A 21,896-nucleotide genomic window follows, 5' to 3' on the forward strand; every position below is an offset into this window, starting at 1 on the left:
TTATTGTTTTCCTAGGCACTGAGCCACTGTTCCCTAGCATTACCTTTATTCACCTTGTTCTCACCTTTCTATCCAGTCAGCTGCAAGCCCTATAGATTTTCCCTTGTGATGTTCATCTTCTTTCATTCCCTCTGTCTCCATCTTTATCCAGGCCCTCATCTTACACTTGCATTGTCACATTGATACCTACCAAGTTTTCTTTCTTTTTTTTTTAATGCTGCATTATCTTGTCATTCCACTGCCAAGCACCATTAATGGCTCCCCATTGCCCACAGGGTGAAGTCTAAACTCCTCAGAGTGACAGTCAAGGCTCTCTGCAGTCTCCTTTCACCTTACCTATCTGACTCTAGTTCCCACCACTCCCCAGCTGAGACTTCAGGCCAGGTCAGTCTCCCCACTGACTCTTAACTTCTGCTAATGTTTATGTTCCTCAGGGCCAAACCCGCCCAGTCTTCACGGTCCCAGTCCAAAGCCCATCTCCTCCAGGAGGCTTTTCTGAACTCTCTCCTGTGAATTCTCAGCACTGGGTGTCCCTTATAGGCATTTGGCACTTCATAATCTTTTGCTTTATGGTAGTGCTAGCTTTAATGCTTGTAATGTTTTACTTATGTTTACCTTTTTTTTTTTTTTAACCCATATGCCTGTCTGGTCTCCCCAAAATAGATTTAAACTTCCTGAGAGAAGAATGCACTCTGGTTTATACTTCTGGCCTAGTAGGTGTTCTGTAAACTTTATTTTTTGAACGAATGTCTTAAACATGATTGGTTTTTGTTGTTGTTGTTCCCAGGTTAAGAACATCCCTGATGATCCCTGCCACCGTTTTCTTCTTGATTTTGCACAGTCAGATCCTGCCCAGAACTTCTGTGGGCCATATTCAGAACTTTTCAAAGGATTCATACAGGCATGTAGAAAACAGGCCCCAAAGACAGATATAGTTGCTGGTTCCACTATTGATCAAGCTGTGAACGCCACCTTTGCTGCTCTGGTGTATCGCACTCCAGACTTATATGAGAAGCTGCAAAAATATGGTAACTTATATTACAGGGAATATTTTTCATCTGAAGGCCAATTGCTAAGTTTTAAGAAAGCCTAACTTAAGTAAATAAAATATTTTGAAATATAAATATCCTATATAATAAAAGCCTAATATGCTAAGTGTCCAGTCGTCCAGTTGGCCGTTCAACCAATCAAAGCGTAACATGATAATGATATGCTAAGGCTGCTCAACTGCTTACTATGACGTACACTGACCACCAAGGGGCAGACAGACTACTGGTTAGCCAGTTGTTATGATGTGCACTGACCACCAGGGGGCAGATGCTCAACGCAGGAGCTGCCCCCTGGTGGGCAGTGCGCTCCCACAGGGGGAGCGCCGCTCAGCCAGAACCTGGGCTCATGGCTGGCGAGCGCAGTGGCAGGAGCCTCTCCCACCTCTGTGGCAGCGCTAAGGATGTCTGACTGGGAGCGGGCCTAAGCTGTCAGTCAGACATCCCCCGAGGGGTCCCGGACTGCGAGAGGTCTCAGGCCAGGCTGAGGGACCCCCCCCAACCCTCCCCCCAAGTGCATGAATTTCATGCACCGGGCCTCTAGTATTTCTATAATTATAGACATCATCTTGTTAGGTCTGCTTTGCCAGTCAAAAGATTCATGACTGGAGTATATGGCAAGTAGCTTTGAGTTTCCTAATTAGCAGTTAATTAGTTTCCTAATTAGCAGATAATTTGTCTTATCCAAAATTCTAATGGAAAACAACCAAGAAGTTTAATGGAAAAGAAACCCTTAACTTGGGCTATAGTACCAGCTCAAAAACTAGAAGTTGTGCAACTTCACGTTAATCTGACAACCTTTCTGCTCCTTAGTGTCCTTATTTATAAAAGTTTAGTTTTGATTAGCTCTAACATTCTAAGAAATTCCAATTAAAACAATTGTTTAGGTAATTCAGTGTGCCATGACTAAGGAGGAAAATGTTGGTATTAATTCTTATCTTTAGACTTGCAGCTTCTTTGTAGCATCATCTCTGCTTGGCTTCCTTTGTTGATAGCCTGCTCCACCATTTCTTTCCATCAGGGATACCATCTCTGTGTATTTCCTGTGTATGTGGCCTGCAGCCTCACAGGACCCACAGGAGGGAGAGTCTCTCTCCATTCCTAATCCTTCAGGGGAAAAACCCATCTAAAGATGAGGTGTGTGTTTTCCCGAGCACTCTGGCAGGTTATGTGCTTTTTCCATGGTGCAGATGAAATAAGCAGGAACAAATGCTTCCTTCCGTTAGAGTAGGTAATTGACTGTTGCTCTTATTATTATTATTGATATTAATATTGAAATTATCACTACTGCCTTTATTGCTGAGTTCTTTGGATCTCATATTGCAGAATTTATTTCCTAATTTCCAAAGTATCTTGATTAGTCCCTCAAATATTAATATCCTTTAAGAAGTTGCTAAAATAAAACTACATTGAAACATGAGTGACTTAATGGAAACAACCATCATATGAAAAAGTATATCTCTGCTAGGGAATGGGGAACAACGGGACCTTTATGGTTTTGAAAAATTCAGTGTGTTTCATAATCAAATTGTGGTTAGAGAGCTGCACAATCTTTGTTATCTGGGAACTTTGAGTAGAGGGAAAAAGCTTTGTGAGTTAAAAGCTGAGAAGCAGCAAGTTTTCGGCTGGGGAGAGTTCTGCAGCTCCTTTTCAAATCATGTTCAGATAACACATAACTATTTGCAGTAGAGAACACAATGAAATGTGAGAGCTAGAAATGTTTTGCTGAATACAGGTTGTTCTGAGAATGCCTACCACTGTTGCTTTGAAGAAGACATACTTGGTCTCAGTTCTTTCTAGCCCAGCCTTAGAGGACTGATCGTGGGCTCTTTAAAACTGAGCTACTTAGAGAGTGGTTCTTGTCTAGCTAATTTGCTCATATTTGTCTAAAAATTGGTTACCCTTTTGAGTTAGAAATGTACAGGAGGAGTTTTTCAACTCGACTAAAAGCTACTTGAGGGCAGGACCCATGTCTCTCTTTCTCAGCACTGTATTCCTAGTACCTGATATGGAGCCCAGAATATTCTACATGTTCAGAAAATATTCATTGCATTGTATATTGGTTCAACAAGAGCTTTACACTGTTTTAGTACATATGTTATCCCTTTGGTTTTTAGATGAGGAGAAGGGGCAGGTCTTTCTTTAAAAATCACAACTTTTTTGAATTATAAAAATAATATCCCTTTGTGTAGAAACTTACAAAATACAGAAAAGCTTAAAATAATTATCAACTATAATCTCATCATTTTGAGAACACCTCTATTAACATTTTTCTATATATCTACCTAGCCTTTATCTAGGTATATTTATGTGTGTGTGTGTGTGTGTGTGTGTGTGTATATATATATATATATATATACATACATACATACATATACACACATACATGCAGGGTGGGGAAAAGTAGGTTTACAATTGTGAGTACACGAAACACAGTTTATTCTTGTATTATTATATACAAACAACTGTAAACCTACTTTTATCCTACCCTATATATATGTTTTTAATGTATATTCTTTTTAAATAAGACAATTTTATTTATATTGTTTTATAACCAGCTTTTTAAATTTAATATATACCATGACCTTTTTTTAATGTCAATAATTATTTTTTGCTCATTTTTAGTATCTGTTATTTTACTTTTAATACTTTTCATGTCTTTTACGTTTTTTCTTTTAATATTTTACTCACTTTACTAGTATGTCCATTTCAGATGTTCATTTGAAAAATGTTAGTTTGAAGTAACACAGAGAACCCATCACAGCTATTTGTGGCTTAGTTGATAATTTTTTCCCCATGGCTCTTTTAACCACTCCCAATGTGTGAGTGTCAGGGGAAGAGCTTTTTCTGTGGGTTAGATTTAGAAACTACTCTGTGCTTAGTGTCGCAGTAGTGAATTGTGTTAACTGAATGTAATCTTTTCGTCTCTCCTTTCCCCAGTAAACAGTGGGGGCACGACAGCCCTGAGTGAGGAGTTTGCTCAGGTGTATTCCTTGGCAGATGGGATTCGAATATGGATGGTAAGATTTTCCTTTGCATGTAATTTTTATATTTTTAAAAATTTCCCACCACAGTATCACAGAATTAAGATAAGTAACTCTCTTCCCAAGAATATAACTTTAGGAATGTTTTTTAAACTAAAGTTTAGTGACATGAATGGATATAAACTAATTTAGAATCCTTGAAATCATAATTAGGTGAGTATTGAGAATGTTCAGAACAAACAGGGTTCAGTTGAGCCCACCTACATCCTTAGAAACCCCAAAGGGTACCCTGTGGAACCTGTTAGACCAGGAAGGAAAGCATTACCTTAGGTCAGTGATGGCGAACCTTTTGAGCTCGGCGTGCCAGCATTTTGAAAAACCCTAACTTAACTCTGGTGCTGTGCCACATATAGAAATTTTTTGATATTTGCAACCATAGTAAAACAAAGATTTGTATTTTTGATATTTATTTTATATATTTAAATGCCATTTAACAAAGAAGAATCAACCAAAAAAATGAGTTCGCGTGTCACCTCTGACACGCGTGTCATAGGTTCGCCATCACTGCCTTAGGTACTGGGCAACCACTGATGGTTTTAGTCTGGGGAGAGGCCCTTCTGCATTTTAGAGAAGTGGTCTGCAGCATTGTTTCTGACAGCAATAAACTGGAAGAACAATGTAGGAGAATGGAGAAACAGGTTGCATATTATACTACTATATAATATTATATTACAATGTAAAGTGATAATAACAATACAGGATTATAATGAAAGTGAATGATGTAGAGCTGCATGTATCAGCATGGGTGGTGCTCACCAACGTGACGATAAGCAAAACAGCAAGTTGTAGAAGAATGCATAAGTATGATATTCCTTATATAAAATTTAAACACAAACCAAATCTGTATGTTATGTACATCAATATGTAGTAAAATCATATAAATACATGGATATTATAAACACAAAAATTAGGAGAATTGTTTTTATTTCTTGGGCATGGAGATGAATACCTATATATCCGTATATCCATATTTTTTTATATATACACAATCATCTTAAATATTGTACAGTAATTGGGGAAAAAACCTTTTACTTAGTAGAGGCTGGATAATGAAATTGAAAGTAGACCAGTTGTGATATTAGATGAGGATGGCTTCTACTACCTAGAAGATAAAATAATTAGACTTTGTAATTGATGTGAGTGGTGAACAGGAGGATGGAATTTAGGACCATTCCCATGTTGCTGGGTGACTTGGTGGATGATAGAAGCATTGACCAGAATAGGAAAGATGGTCTTGGATCTGAGAATGGGCAGGAAAGTTCACTTTGGGTCATGTTGAGTATGAGGACATCTAGGTTATCTGAGACATCTAGCTGGAGAATTTAGTAAACATGAAAGAGTTTAAATGGCTGATGCATCACAGACATGTCAAGGTTGAGATAGGGAATCTGCAAATCATTGGTAATAGTTTTTCTTTAAAGTATGAGTTTATCCAGGAACACATAGCCTTGGACAGAATCCACAATGATCAGAACATACATGGTGCCCAAAAGTACTGGATAGATAGATGGAAGCCAAAATGAACAGAATCTCTCAAAAGAAACTAAAAGTATCGTCATCAGAACGGTAGAAGGAGAATCAGAAGATTTGACAGAGAAACAAGGCATTAGTAACAGTTTAAGAAAAAGAGTGTATGATGCAGTCAGCTACCACATAACAGCTTAAGTAAAAAAGATTTGGCAGGTGATGAGGCATATTGTAGATTGTGCTTCTGGTTTAGCCTTATACAAGCTGCTGACATTGGACAAGATGCCAGCTTTCTCTCTAAGACTTTGGCCTCTCATAAATCACACATGGCCTTCTGCCTGGGATGTTAGTACTGTGGTCATATTGTGACCATTGCCTGGCAGTCTAGACATCACTTAGAGGTATCCCCTCGTTCAGGGTAGAATAGAGATCAAGTTTTGGTCTAACCTCTTGCAGCAAACCAAGTGTATGACCCTTGCAAGATTCTTCACTTCTCTGGACCTTCACTTCTTCATCTGTACTAGGTCAGCCTTAGATAGTCCCCTCTCCACCTCCAGTGTTCTAGAGTTGTTGTTTTTTAAATAATAGGGTCATGGGTACAAGCTCCTCTCAAATAGTTGAAGGTAGTTTTGTGGATTTACCTTAAGATAGCTCCACAGCCTGGGTTACTTCTAGGATTAACAATAATGTCTTAGTCCTATGTCCTCATTAGCTGAACAATAACTATAAAGTTCTCCATGATCTCAACCCTGTGTACTTTTGAAGTAATTTGCTGTGGCTGCCCTGTTGTCGTGTCTGGACAGCCTAATTATGTGTCTCAAATTCTCCCCTCAGTTAGAGATAAAGCAGAAGTCCCTGGTGAGCCTGGGGAATGAGGCAGAAGAAAAACGCGGGTCAGAAGCTGCTGAGGCAAACCCTGAGAGCCTGGGTGAGTGTGCCGACTCCAGTCATTACTGGGCCTTCTGTTTCCATTTCATAGAAAACCAGTGACCTGTCTTCTAGATTAGTTTCATTGAAGCTGTGTTGACCTAGGGAACATAACACAGGTACTAAATTTAGTTTCCAGGGATATAGAAACTTTCCTTTTTACTTCTTTCTAATTATTTTTCTTAGGAGGCATCAGGTGCTTTTGGAACTACATCTTATTACATTTTGAAAGTGTGCTCACATTGAGCCCTGGCCGGGTAGACATTGAGCCCTGGCCGGTAGGTCAGTTAGTTGGAGCGTTGTCCTGTACACCAAAAGATAGTGGGTTCAGTTCCAGGTCAGGGCACATACCTAGGTTGCAGATTTGATCTCTGGTTGGGGTGGGTACAGGAGGCAACCTATTGATGTTTCTCTCTCACATCAATGTGTATATCTCTCTCTCCCCCTTCCTCTCTCTCTCTGAAAGTCAATAAAAACATATCTTCAAGTGGGGATTTTAAAAAAAAAAAAAAAGCCCTGGCTGGTGGATCAGTTGGTTGACTGTCATCACATGCACCAAAAGGTCATCGGTTTGATTTCTGGTCAGGGCATATGCCCAGATTGCAGGCTTGATCCCCAGCAAGGGGCCTGTAGGAGGCAACTGACCAATGTTTCTCTGTCTCTCTCTCCCTTGCTCTCTCTAAAGTCAATAACTTCTTTTTTAAAAAAAGAAAGTGTGCAGACATTGACTATTCAGTGAAATTAGGAATTACTGTTAATTTTTAAAATGATATCATGTTTGTTTGTTTTTTAACTCTTTTTTTTTAGAGAAATATACTGAAGTTTTTGCAGTTGAAATAATGTGATGCCTAGAATCTGCATGGCAGTGGGGAGTGGGTGAAACTAGACAGGCCTTGGGTTGTTAGCTATTGAAGCTAGGTGAGGGGTACAGGGAGGAACTTTATACTGTTCTCTCTCTCTGTATATATATGCTTGAAATTGTCTACAATAAAACTTTTTCAAGTGTGCTGATAGTGCTAGGAAGATTTTGGTTTATATAAATGAGATAAAATTTGATTCTATTCTCTTAGTTAATATGTTTTATCACTGTAATAATGGAGGCATTTCTTGTCCTAAATTGTTGAGTTTAAATAGGTCATTTTCTCTCTAAAACTAGGCAATAAGTTTAATTTTGACTTTTTCCCCATGGTCTTTCTTTTTGCATGTAGCAAAAGAATGTATTCAGAAGAGTCTTCTGTTATTAAAATTTTTGTCCATGGGTATAAGTTCAAAAGAAAGCTCTGACAAGTTGGTGACTACAGATGAACCTGATCACCATCTGCAGCCACTTGACAAGCGCCAGAGGACAAGCTCTGTGGTGGAAGAGCATTTCCAAGCCTCGGCATCTCCCACTGACGCAGCACCCCCTGCTGCGGGAGACAGGAGTCCTGGCTTGGATGTCCAGCCGAAGCTGCCACCCAGCAGTGGCCCTCCTGCCACAGAAGTGTCCTCTGCCACAGCCGAAGAGCCCTCTTCACCTTCCACTCCCACTCGGCGGCCCCCCTTCACCCGAGGGCGACTCCGGCTGCTCTCCTTCCGGTCAATGGAGGAGGCCAGACCAGTTCCCACAGTGAAAGAGAAATACCCTGTGCTGAGGGATGTCATGGACTTCATCAAAGATCAGTCACTCTCCCATGAGAGGTGAGCCAGGCATGACCTTTCTAGCACTTTCTTTTCTCAAGCCATAAGTGGTAACCAGTCTACCCAAAGGCTTGAAGCTCATGTTAAAAATGAGCAAATAATACTTGAAGGATAGATCAAGATTTGTTTTAGAATGTTAAAAAAAAATTGGTAATGTTTTTCTTTTCAAGAAGTATTTTTTCACTTAAGATTTGTACTGTATGTAAATTATATCTCAATAATGTACTGTTAGGATAAGAAAAGAAACATTTCTTTTGGTAGCTGCTGTTTATAAATTTGTCTTATTTTAACCCTGGGAGAAATTAGAATTTGATATTTTCTGTCAAAATTATTTGTCAGTGGGCCAACATCTCTGGAAGTATTTCATGTTTTAATTTCCTACCCTAAGAATGAAGGCTTTGTCTCTATGGGGAAGTAAAGATGTACCGAGGTTCCTTTTTAATTAATTTTTTCGTGTGGGTTGTTGGGCTTCTGGACGGTGTGAACTGATCTGTAATGCTGGACTAAAAGTAGCAACAGATATTGATATCCTGCCTGAGTGATATTTCTGATACCTCACAATAGTATTTCCCTTGTATTAATATGGCGTCAGAACTTGGGCGGGGTGTGTTTTCTTTCTGCCCCAGCTCAAGAGTTTTCTGGGTGTTCCTGACTTGAGTTCTGTCTCCAGTGTTGTAAAGGTTCTTTCCTTGAGAAAAGCCCAAGCCCAGAGCATCCTTGAAGTCCTGAAGATAATTCAGTATTGTGCAGAAGCCCTTGGGCAGCCGCATTGCTTCCATCCACCTTACATACTTTTCCTGTTGGAACTTCTGACGTGCCAGAAAGAGTTCACCAAGTAAGTACAAACTACAAGTCTTCAAGGAAAATGAGCAGGTGTTGTTTAAAGAAATCCTCATCTTCTCTAATTAATAATTCTATCATTTCTATGTAAGAAACAAATTTATGTTTTTGGTCAGTTCTCACATCCTAAGGAAATTTGGGTTCTATTCTATCCTTTTAGTAAGTAAATACCAGGAACGTGTTTATTTCTCCTGATGAGTTTATATTTTACCAGACAGGATTATATTGCCATTTCTTCATGCTCATCATTTGGCTCCTGGAAGCTGTGAAATCAATGTAATGCTCCTTTCCAGTAATGATACTGATCTAAGTACCTCACCAGGTTGTGCTAATATGCACGCAGTAAATACTTTCTGAGCGTCGACTGTGCCAGGTGCTGTTCTAGGTGTTGTATATACACACATGGCAGTGGACATGGCAGACAGGGCCCTTGTTCTACTGGGGAAGGAAACTCGGAGGATTTTGGCTTGAGCAGTTGAGTGGATGGTAATGTATTTACTGAAAGGAAGTGTATGAAAGAAACAGGTTGGGGTGAAACTCAATGAGTTTTATTTTGTCCATGTTAAGTTTGAACTGCTTTTTTCACATCTAAGGAAAGATATCAAGAAAATATCTTTGGAAAGAAGCCAGGAGTAGGGATAGAATTTGGATACTATCAGCATATAGATGGTATTTAAAACCATGAGACAGGTGAGACCTCATAGAAAGAATGCAGAGATGGACAAGAAGGGGGCTCAGGACTAAGCCTTCGGGACACTTCTTTATTTAGAAGTCAGGCAGAGGAAGAGTAGTCAGCTAAGGCGATCAAGAAGGAGTGGCCATTGAGAGTGAACCAGGGGATGGTGGTGTCATAGAAGCCAAGAGAAAATGTATCTCAAAAGATAGGAATGGTTGGTTGTGTCAAATGCTGATGTGAGAGGTTACATGAGAGAAGAACACACTGGATTTGATATAGTCTTACTGGAGCCATGGGGCCGAAAGCCCCCTTGGATTAGGTTAAGAAGAGAATTGGGGGGTGGGGGTGATAAAATGTAGAGAAAGACTATAGACATTTTTTCCAGAAATTTGGCCTTAAAGTGGGGGGAGCAGAGGAATAGGGCAGTAATTGCAGGGGATGTGGGATCAACTGAGGGTTCTCAAGAGATAGTAATATACTTATATGCTGGTGGAAATGAGTCAGTAATGAGGAAAACTTGATGCAGGAAAAGAGGGATCAATGTAGTAGCAATTGCATAGGTAGAGAAGTCATCCTTTAATAGAGCCATGGAGACTCTATTTGTGGTAGCAGGAGGAAACACAGTATGGATAGAGCTGCAAGTTGGCTGGTAGCTTTGTTGGTACAAAGATGGGGGAATTTCTATGTAATCATTTTTATTAAAAATATGTTTTTTTGTTTTGTTTTATTTTTTTGTTAATCTTCACCCAAGGATATTTTTCCATTGATTTTTATAGAGAGTGGAAGGGAGGGGGGGAGAGAGAGAGAGAGAAACATTGATGTGAGAGAGACACACCAATTGGTTGCCTCTCATATATACCCTGACGAGGGCCAGGGGTTGAGCCTACAACCTAGGTATGTGCCCTTGACTGGAATCTAACCCAGGACCCTTCAGTCTGCAGGCCATCGCTCTATCCATTTAGCCATACTGGCTAGGGCGAAAGAATATATGTTTTTATTGATTTGAGAGAGAGGGAGAGAAACATCAGTGAGAAACACCAATTGGATGCCACCTGCATGCCCCCTTCTGGGGATCGAACCCACAACCTGGACATGTGCCCTAACCAAGAATGGAACTGGTGACCTCTTGGTGCACGATACTCAACCAACTGAGCTACACCCACCAGGGCTTATCACTTCTATTTTATATATATAAAAGCGTAATATGCAAATCGACTGGACAGTGGAACAACCAGTCACTATGATGCGCTCTGACCACCAGGGGGCAGACGCTCAATGCAGGAGCTGCCCCCAGCCCACAGGCCCTGATCGCCCAATTGGAGCCTGCCGGCCAACCTCTCTGTTCCTCCCCCCGGCCAGCAGGCTCCAATCACCCTATGGGAAACGGAGAACTGGGGGTGGGTGTCAGCGGACTCAGGCGGCACCAGGCCAAGGCCCCCATCCCGCCGGTCACCCCACACACAGAGGGCAACCGGCGGCACACACAGGGCAACTGGCGGCAGGGGGCAGGGCCAGCGAGCAAGCGGAACAGCCAGCATCTCGGTCCCTCCTCCATCCAGCAGGCTCCGATCACCTGATGGGGAACAGGGAACTGGGGATGGGTGGTGGTGGGTGGCGGGGCTGGCTGCCAGCAGCTGGGGAAGATGGCCCTGATCGCAGGCCCGGACTAGGGACTGTACCCTGCACGAATTTCATGCGCCAGGCCTCTAGTGTGTGTGTGTATATATATGTGTGTGTATATATATATATATATGTGTGTGTGTGTGTGTGTGTGTGTGTGTGTGTAAAAGGAGGTAATCTCTGTGTGTGTGTGTGTGTGTGTGTGTGTGTGTATATATATATGGATAGTCATCAGCTATCCATATGGTTTAAGAGGAGGTAGTGGCAATTTACGGAGAAGTAGGAAGGTTTGAAGTAATAATAACAATTGAGAAAGTCAATCTGATTGCCTGACAATTTTGAGTGCTTATTTGAGAGTTATGATTGTGAATTTAAAGAGATATAGTAAGTTTGGTTGTGTGGTGTTTCTTTCAGCATCACTTAGCTGTTTTGATTTCTTACGCAAGTATATGGAGGGAGAAAAAAGTAAGGGAGTTGGTGATTGCTAAGGTGTGATTGGTCATGGGATCTTAACCCTTTGCGGTCCAATTTTATTTTTGGAATTCAAATAGTCTGGTCCAAATTAATTGACGGGATTGAATGTTGAACCGGTTTGCGGTGTCGACCTCAGCCTCAACATTGGACCTGCTCCTAGCGCCTGGTCTGTCAAGTCAGCCTCGATGTTGGACCTGCTCCTAGCGCCTGGTCTGTCGAGTCAGCCTCGACGTTGGACCGAAGTTAAGCTTGCTTGCATATGGAACAAAAAGAAAGCATGGTGGGAATAGCAGATAGTGAGCATGAGACAGCATCATGGTGGGGCTTCCTGGGATTGAAAATGCTGTGTGGAAGTCCTAGAGCAGGTGAGCAAGATGAGAGGTTGTCATCAGAGTAGGATGCTCTGAAGTGAGGATTTCAGAGATAATGCCATTATTGTGATGACAAGGTCAAGGAAGTGACCGTCAGGCGGGGATGGCCAAGGGGATAGAGAAGATCACTGGAGGTGGCGATGGCAGAGAAACCAGGGACAGAGGGGCTGGGGCATCATTCCCATGGATGTTGAAGTCTCCAAGGTGACTAGGATCAAGGAAGCAAAGACTGGGCTTGGTGCTAACGGCATCAATGAAGGGAAGCTAAAGGGTGGGCAGGACTCCGTGGAGAGGATAAAAGGAGGTAATCCGTGAAAAATACCTAACACAGTATCTGGCATTCAGGTAGTGGTGGGAAGGTGGTTCTTATATTAGCAAAGGAAGATTAATTATATTTCCATACTCCTGTGGCAGCCCTCTTGAACCAGGCAGACTCACTTGCTGTTTTGTCTGTTATTTTCTGAAGTTATTACCAGTATATTTGTATTTACTTACGTTTCTGTGCCACTTCATTGTTTGCTTCTTCCTAGCTCTTTTTCATGTAAAATTATTATTAAATAAATGATGTTTTGACAATTGAGTGATCAATGATTTCCTCTGTTTCTAGTTATTTTGGACATTTGGAAGGCTGTGGTGCAGCTCTACACAAAGAAATTCGAGACACTTACTATCGATTTGTTCTCTTTATGGTCAAAGCGATTAAAGGATTTAGTAGCATAAATGACAGGTACTGGATAACTTTGTCATTTCTAAGAAAAAATTTATTTATACTTTTTCTGATTTTAAAATCAGTGTTGAAAATGTAGAAAAGTACAAAGAGTAAAATGAAAATAACCCCTAATCTTACCATCTAGAGCTAATTACTAATGTTAACTTATTAGTATATTTTCTCCCAGCTTTTAATCTATATGGGGTGTACAGATTTTTAAAAGGGATGGGTCTTGGTTTATCTAAGAATTTGTAACTTGTTATTTTTAGTTTTTATTATATTGTGTACAGTTTTATTTTTTTATTTTTTAAATATATTTTATTGATTTTTTACAGAGAGGAAGGGAGAGGGATAGAAAGTTAGAAACATCGATGAGAGAGAAACATCGATCAGCTGCCTCCTGCACACCCCCTGTTGGAAATGTGCCCGCAACCAAGGTACATGCCCTTGACTGGAATCGAACCTGGGACCCTTCTGTCCGCAGACCGACGCTCCATCCACTGAGCCAAACCAGTTAGGGCGTATTGTGTACAGTTTTAAAACAAATAATAAAGCCACTCCCAGTCTTCTCCATAGTACGTGGTTTGGACATAAACCTTAAATCAAATGGTTCTTCTCTACATCTAAGTTGCATAATCTAAGTTGGGGCTGGCCCTGCTCTTGCTATTTATTGAGAGGTGATTTTTACTAGTCAGTCCTTTACCATTAAATGTCCCCCATGGTAGTCCTGGCAAAGTGGGAATCTTACTCTGTGCTTTCTGAACTCCTGTTCTTTGAAGAAGGTTTGTATGGAGTATGAGAAACTTGAGAGGTGACGATAAGGAACCTAGACCAGCAGTCTGGAGTTCCCCTGTGCTTTCTACTTCAGTCAGACCAGCTCCCTGCCTTTGTGTCTGTTATCTCTGTTGGTGATGCGCAGCTTTGGTAACTCTCACTTTTATGGCCTCTTTAGGTCCTTGCTGCCTGCCTTATCCTGTGTTCAGACAGCTGTACTTCATCTCTTGGATATGGGCTGGGAACCCAGTGATCTCACCTTCTTTGTTGACATTCAGTTACCAGATCTCCTCATGAAAATGTCACAAGAAAATATAAGTGTCCATGACAGTGTGATCAGGTAAGAGCACAGTCCCACACTCTGCAGCTCTTAAAGGCGAGTGTGCAGTACAGGGATTGCATGTAGCATAGGGGTTCAGAGCATGGACTCTGGAGCTGGGCTCTCTGTGCAATATCCTGGCCTTGCTACATACTAGCTGGTGACCTTGGGGAAGTTATTCACTCGCTCTGTGCCTCAGTTTCCTCATGTTTAGAGCTGGAGATAGTAATGGCACCTACCTCATAGGATTGTTGGGAGGAATAAATGAGTTGGACCAGTCCCTGGTACATGGTTGTGTGTGTAAGCTAGTTGGTGGTGGTTGTACTGTACACCCGGAGGATGAGGATTCTCTGCATTTTTGGAATTGTATAGCTTGTTAAATTGAAGAATCCTTTTCTTTATTTTTTGTTATGTGTATATGTGCTTTTAGCCACTATAACGTCTTGCACATTATAAGGACTTAAAGCATGAGGAAAAAAAATAGTTTGCAAAGGGTTTTTTTCCTTTCCTCTTTTAATGAATGTCTTTCCACACTGCTCAAGCTACTCATTAAGCACTCATGTGGGTAGAAAAGAAATGAGAAGAGAATGGGAGAAGAAAAGCAAGAGGAGAGAATTAGGAGGAAATAAATGAATGAGTTAACACCAGAACAGTACTCTCAAGAGATATTCTGGGAAAAGGAGATAGAATTCAAGCTGTCTCTGTTTACCAAACCTCAGCCATGGCTCTGCTGTCAGAGGGCGCTCTTGGCTGACAGAGGGGACACAGCACAGGGGCCGTCACCTGGCAGTCTGCTCATTGTTTCAGGCTTTGTCTGCACCTATGTGATGAGTCCTTGGGTGGGACCACACCTGGCCTCCCAGTCCCTGATAGCACCTAGCTCAGAGCTCAGTTTGAGCAGGACTTAAGTCAGTTTGTTGGAACACGTGAATGAACAAATGAGTATTTGTTGGCTGGTAATTTATTTTGCATTTTCTGTCGAGCAAATCATTTTGTATTTAAAATTCTAGTGACTAAAACAAACTGTAAACTGAAATAATGGATATTTACAATTTTGCAGCTAAAGGGCCCATGGATTATCTATATGAAATTTTATTTGAAATGAGGAAACTGAGGACCAAGCTGAGTGCTGTGTTAAGATCTTGCAGCCGCTAGTGGGAGAGTTAAAGCCCCAGGGTCTCCTGATTTTCTTCTCATGCTGATCCCACTAGGGTGTGCTGAGCATGACCAAATAAGACTTTTAAAAAAAGTCACTTCATTTGGCTCCAGTGCCTGGCACATAGTAGGTTGTCAAGTAGAATTATGCCATGTAGGTACAACTTTTTAAGTTCTAGTTCTTCAGCCATTGTAGTCTGCCCTGGAAAGGGCATCTCCCTTTTTATTGGTGTATATTTATCAAGCATCTGGAAAATCTTGGGATTTTGAAAAGCAAATTGACCTCTTCCCCTGAGTTTAAAAATACCCCATGTTTTAGACCCATGGGACACAGTCTGCTAACCAGCACTTTCTAGGATTGTCGGGAGAGGCATGCTTTCCTCTCTTTTTGTCCTTCTTTCAGCCAATGGAGTGAAGAAGATGAGCTTGCTGATGCCAAGCAGAATTCAGAATGGATGGATGAGTGTCAGGATGGCATGTTTGAGACCTGGTATGAAAAAATAGCCCAGGAAGATCCAGAGAAGCAGAGGAAAGTAAGACATTTCAACTAGAGTAATCTAAAGTGATTTGCTAGGAGTTTGGAGAGGCGAGTCTGCCTGGGGGAGCGCAGCAGGCTGTCTCCTGAGAGGGCTCGGGGCAGACAGCACCTTAGTGCAGCGGTCGCCAATCGGTGGTCCCTAGACCATTGGTGGTTTGTGAGGTCCGAAAGGTTGGCGACCGCTGGTTTAAGGAAACCTTTGGAGCAGCGGTCGCCAACCAGTGGTCCGTGAGGTCCGAAAGGTTGGCGACCACTGCCTTAGTGAGTGCACTGTCACTGAGTGTGGGCTTTACCTGAGGGGCCCTGGATACTGACTTGACCACACTCAGGGAGTGGCTCTCTCCCATAGAACTAGACTCACAGAAAATGGGCTCATGAGGCCAGTTAATTAATTTACAGTGAGAGATGGAATTGTTGAAGGCCCTGACCTCTCCTATAGGCAAGCAACATGGGAAGCCATGTTTCAATCAGGTTGCTTGGTGAGCATGGAAGCAGCCATGTGGACATGGAATCAGAGTTACATGATTCAGATGTGTAAAGGCACTAGGCTCAGATAACTGCATGTCCATCTCTCCCACTCGGTGTTAATCTGTCACCATCACATTGTGCCAGGCATCTGCTGCCTCAGATTCATTGGTTTTTCTTAGTATTGTATGCCTACTATGTGCCAGTTACTTTACTCATATAGCACTTCTGTGGTGCTTGGATGGAGCACACCAAATTGGCCTTTGCGATTTTTCTTTGTAAATTTCTGTAGTTCTAGAGTGACTTGGCATATTTGCTCTGAACGACTACTGTATGGTGACTTAGTGACTTATTTCCCTTATTTCTAAGCTATAAAGATAAACCGTACCGTGGCCCCCAGTTACTTTCCAGTAAAACAATTTGTTTGTTCATGAAACAGTGCCCTTACTATCTCCCCAGAAGGTTTTTCTTTTTAAATGCTAGTAAACAGTGCTTCTTTTGCAGTTTCCTGTAACTGTGAACACTACCCTTGTCCAACCAAGTACCCAAGCCAGAAGGCTGGATGTCGTTCTTGACCCTTCCCTTTTACTGATCCCTATATCCTGTGGTTCCCCAAGAATCCTCCTTCTGCCTCCTTAATGCCTTTCAAATCTGCCCACCTTTTGTAGTCTCATTTACTGCTCAGCCCAGCCCTGTGCACCGGGAGGTCATGGGGTTGCTTTAACAGTGTCTGTCATGGTCAGTTTCCCTATCCAGTCTTACCCCCTTCAATCCAGTCTTCACGTAATAACCATGCTCAAATCTGATCACGTTCGTCTTCTAGTTTAAGATGGTCGGTGACTCCGTAGACTAGCACTGGAGGCACTTTGTGGTTACCCTTTCTAACTTTACCTGGTTATTCCCCATCCCTGATGTATTCTATATACTGAATATTTGCCACTTTCTTGAGTCTAGCTCCCTTTTGCTTCCTATAGAGCTTATTATTGCTTCTATCTGGCATGCTCTCACCCTTAACCCCACCTAGCTAATACCAATTTGTCCCTCAGGTCACAATTGAGGAATTATCTCCTTTGAAAAACCTAACACCCATTGATGTCCCTCTTCTGTGTTCTCTAAGCCTCCTGAATATGCCTATCAAAGCCCTTATTATTTTGTATGGTGTCATCTGTTTGCTGGAGGGAGTTCCCAACTAGACACTAAGCTCCTTCATTTCCTAATCCTAGCTCCTAGTACAATGCCTGGAATATTTTAAGGACCTATTAAAGGATGGATTGATTAATGAATAGTGGCTATTGGATAATTGTGCTCATTTCACCTTACAGATGCACATGTTTATTGCTCGCTACTGTGACCTGTTAAATGTGGACATCTCTTGTGATGGGTGTGATGAGATTGCCCCCTGGCATCGCTACCGGTGCCTGCAGTGCAGTGACATGGATCTCTGCAAAACTTGCTTCCTAGGTAAATTCGATGGTCGCATACGCTATGCCCAAAAGGAATAATTGTTTCTGTTTTCTATGATCTTGTCCATTTTTAAATTCTCTTTGTACTAAATGAAGATACTGCCCAGTAGTATTCTCTGACTTGTTAGCAAATATGAGCCTTATCTCCCCAGCTGAATCTTAGGTTCCAGAGCTCTGTTACCTTCCATCATGCTGGATGTAGGCACTTGATAAGTACTCAGGACCAATGAATGTACTTTCAGTTGAGTTTCCGGGAAATTAGTTTTCCTCTGAATCGTGCAGTGTTTAGAATTAGTAAAATACACATACACAAAAAGCAAACTTCAAAAATTCTTGAAACTCTTGACTTGTAGGTGCTGAGGTAAAACAGACCAACAGTAGTGAGCAGTTGAGTGCTCTTTGTGCACGTGGCCCAGTGGTAAAAGATACAGCCCTGCCCTGGAAGGAGACTGGACATGTGTTCTAGTACAAGAGTGTGCATACTGAGTTACAGAGGAGAAGTGCAGATTATTCTGGAAACATTGAGAAGTGGCAGTGATCACTGCTGCAGGGAAGGCTTGTGGAGGAGGTTGAATGTGAATTGGTCTTTGAAGAAAGTTAGAACTGGGTGACGTGAAGGAAACTTTGGAGAGTGAGTGCATCACCATCCAGAGCAGAAAGTCCAGTGCCAGAGGAGTGAGCATCTGTCCATGCTTTGGTAGACATGCTCACGTGTCCAGCTGAGTGATGGATTGAGACAGGCGGGGCTCAGATTGTGGGGCCCTGACATACTAGGCTAAGGAATTTGAATGAGTCTACAGAGAGCAGGGAAGGTTTTTCAAGCAGAATATTAACATGATCAGAGCTATGCTAGAGGAAGGTGGTTCTGTCCATATGAGTTTCCCTTAGGAAGTCAATCACAGTGGTGACAAGGGGATTAGTGTCTGGGCTAGGGTTGTGGCAGTGGGAACAGAAGTGGGTCAGGTGTGAGGATCAGTAAGTAGAGTCTATGGCAGTGTTTGGAGACCCACTAGATTTAGAGTAGGAAGGAAACCAGAGCAGTCAGTCAGTCTCTTTTGTGTTTAACATTCTTTCTCACTATGGGGTTATGAAGTCTGTTTTAATCTCTGATTCTGAAATGAAAAGGTAAGAGCAAAAACCAGGTCCCTCCTCAATGCTTATTACCAGGAATACACAGTAGATGCCTAATATTTGTCAGAGGAGGGGTCCTGGTAGGTAGCTCATGAATGGGCACGTGGATTTGTTTCTACCAAACAGTGGTCATAATGGAAATTGGTCATTGATTTGATCAGTCTCTGCTGCACTGGAAAAGGGCGTCAGTCCACGATACCATTGATAAGACGTTCTGTGCAGAGAATATTGTTCCTCTATATGTGCAGAGCCACTGGGCAGAATGCCTGGTCTCCAGAAGATGCTTGTGGCTTCTAATGTCCCGATCAGTGAATTGGGAACAGCTCTGCTTCTGGGGTCGGTTTAGGTTTGGAAGCAGCCGTTCTACGAGCCCTTTGCCCAGTCCACCTCACACTGATATTTTTCTCCTCAGGTGGGGTGAAGCCTGAGGGCCACGGAGATGACCACGAAATGGTCAACATGGAGTTTACCTGTGACCACTGCCAGGGTTTGATCATAGGCCGGAGGATGAATTGCAATGTGTGCGATGACTTTGACCTTTGCTATGGATGCTATGCAGCAAAGAAATATTCCTATGGGTATGTCTCAGATGTCCTCTAACCCTGTAACTTTTTTTCTATGTATTCCTTGGCTATTTTTTATAATTTAAAAACCTCTTATTATAAAAAATTTCAAATATACCTACAAGTAAAGAAACTAGTACTAGTACAATGAATCCCCATAACACCCATTACCCAGATTGAGCAGTTGGGAAGATTTTGCTCTGTGTGCTTAGCTTATTCCTTCCTCTTTTTTTTCTTTGTTAAAGTATTTTCAAGCAAATTACAGATCTTAAATCATTTCTTTTCTACATACTTCATATCCATCTCTGAAAATTATGGGCATTTCCTTACATTACCAATATGCTGTAACTACAACCTACAAAATTTATCAGTAAGGAACTCTTACATCTTCTGGTTTTCATATACAGTTTTCTGGGGGTTGTGAAATCCTGAAATGATATGTACAACGTTTGTGTTTATTCATTTTTCTGGGTGAGGACACCTATTTACCTTTAACTTTTTAATAGCCATAGCCTTAGAGGTAATGAATGCTCAGTTGTGACCATGCACGTGCTCCCCTGAGGCTCTGTTCTCCTTTTTGGAGCCTCACAAAAGGGTGTAGGCCTTAAAAATGTCTTTCTTTTGCAGCCATTTGCCTACCCACAGTATCACGGCCCACCCGATGGTGACCATCCGGAGCAGCGACCGGCAGAGGCTCATCCAGCCCTACATCCACAACTATGCCTGGCTGCTCTTTGCCGCCCTGGCTCTCTATAGTGCCCACCTGGCCAGCTCAGAGGAAGTGGATGGTGAGAAGCTGGATCCCCGGGCCCGCAGCTGTGCCGTCACCCTGCGGAGCCAGTGCATGCAGCTTGTCGGGGACTGTCTCATGAAGGCTCACCAGGGAAAAGGTGATTGCTCCTCATGCACAGAAGCCAAACCAAACCAGCCCTCAGCTGCTTGTGAAGGAAAAGCCCCGCAGCAGTGAAACACTCTGCTCTGTTCAGAGGCTACACAGTCCAGTTTCCCACAAGCAGTGTCCCCCCTGTGGCAGGACTTTATTTTTAATTCTCAAATGCATTTGAGAGAAACGTTGGTATTAAAGTAGCAGTTTCTCAAACATATGTACATGAAGATGTAAAATAAATTAATAATTAACCGCTTGATGTCTGTGGACGAAGTATTTCGTATTTGGATCTATCAGACTTAACTTTGCCAGAGGAATTTAGCCTTTTTAAAACCTGGAATGCAAATCTACTCCCACACAACTGTATTCTAAATGAGAGCTATTTATAACTAAAGCAGTTTGACTAATAAAATATCTAGATGATTTTGACTTTACTGAGGGGAGCTAAGAAGAAAATAACGTGAATATTAAACTTCTGAGACATTTAAATTCTTTGCAGAATAATGGACTCCCCATTCTAGTCAACATGGGGGAAATCAGGCCTGTAATAAGTAGCAGGTGGGCAGTCTCTGTGCCTCAGAGCTATTTTGCTATCTGATGGCAGTGGGAATTTAGAAATCTGGTTGTGTGGGGCTACTACGTTACTGTTGATGATTTTCTAAATAGACAATCCTATTGTATCTATTGTTAATAAAGTACATATATCCCTCACTATCCAAACTTTTGGTGTGTGAAATCAGAGCTGAATAGATTTAGATAGCCAGGGAGGTTTGTATTGAGTACTCCTTGGTTTGGCTTATAGAGAATTCAGTCTTTTATTTCCATAAAGTAGCAAAGTGGTTTATGGCATTTGCAGGAAATCACCCTTTTTATAAAACTTTTAACCATTCTCTCATTTGCTTCCATGCAGGTCTTAAAGCTCTAGCTCTTCTTGGTGTATTGCCAGATGGTAACTCTACTCCAGGAAATCAAGCCCCACCAGTGATCGTGCCCACCCGAACGGCAGAGGAGCAGCTGGAGAAGGAAGCTGTCCAGGTTGCTGAGGAGCCGGCAGATACAGGCCCTTTTGTGCACTGCAATGTAAGTAATGATTCTTTACTGTGCAGGTTGAACAGAGAGCCATTCACACGAGGGGCAGAGCAGAGAGGTTAAGAGCACAGACTCGACTCAGATTACCTGGGTGCTGCGCTCTGCTCCATCAGACCTTGGGCACATTACCACGATCTCTTCGATTCAGTTTTCTCATCTGTAAAACATGGTGATAACAATACCTATCCTATAAGGTTGTTGTGAGGATTTACATACATTATGTACATTGAGTTAATGTATGTAAAGTGCTTAAAACACTGTTCAAGTGGTTCCATGTCAGTGCCAACTACTCTTACCTGCCTCCTAGTGGTTTTTATAAGGATTGAATAAGATTATGCACCTAAAAAGATTAGTTCTGGCCCATGATGAACCCATGACCCTTTGGTGCTTGGGCTAGTGCTCTATCCACTGAACAACACTAGCCAGGGCAAGCATGTCCTTAATTTTTTATGTAAAAAGATATTTCAGGCTTATCTTAGGCTTTCCCTGCCTAGAGACTGGAATAAGCCTTCTTCTAGGGCCATGGTCGGCAAACTGCGGCTTGCAAGCCACATGCAGTTCTTTGGCCCCTTGAGTGTGGCTCTTCCACAAAATAGCACGTGCGGGCGCACGTACAGTGCAATTGAAACTTTGTGGCCCATGCGCAGAAGTCGGTTTTC

General features: G+C 42.0%; 1 protein-coding gene across 2 annotated transcripts in view; it reads left to right on the top strand.

Moving 5' to 3' along the window:
* ZZEF1 (zinc finger, ZZ-type with EF-hand domain 1) overlaps window positions 1-21,896 on the top strand; it is a 106,996-nt gene that overhangs the window by 50,696 nt on the left and 34,404 nt on the right. For both annotated transcript variants that reach the window (XM_014541948.1, XM_014541947.1), the window contains exons 26-37: window positions 788-1,028; window positions 3,987-4,066; window positions 6,392-6,485; window positions 7,693-8,164; window positions 8,835-8,999; window positions 12,753-12,872; window positions 13,807-13,968; window positions 15,506-15,635; window positions 17,428-17,566; window positions 19,112-19,277; window positions 19,890-20,152; window positions 21,059-21,228. In XM_014541948.1, coding sequence (XP_014397434.1) covers window positions 788-1,028; window positions 3,987-4,066; window positions 6,392-6,485; window positions 7,693-8,164; window positions 8,835-8,999; window positions 12,753-12,872; window positions 13,807-13,968; window positions 15,506-15,635; window positions 17,428-17,566; window positions 19,112-19,277; window positions 19,890-20,152; window positions 21,059-21,228 — 2,202 coding nt within the window. The remainder of the gene's footprint in view (window positions 1-787; window positions 1,029-3,986; window positions 4,067-6,391; window positions 6,486-7,692; window positions 8,165-8,834; window positions 9,000-12,752; window positions 12,873-13,806; window positions 13,969-15,505; window positions 15,636-17,427; window positions 17,567-19,111; window positions 19,278-19,889; window positions 20,153-21,058; window positions 21,229-21,896) is intronic.

The sequence above is a fragment of the Myotis brandtii genome, unplaced genomic scaffold (assembly GCF_000412655.1).
Source record: "Myotis brandtii unplaced genomic scaffold, ASM41265v1 scaffold284, whole genome shotgun sequence".
NCBI classification, from domain to species: Eukaryota; Metazoa; Chordata; class Mammalia; order Chiroptera; family Vespertilionidae; genus Myotis; species Myotis brandtii.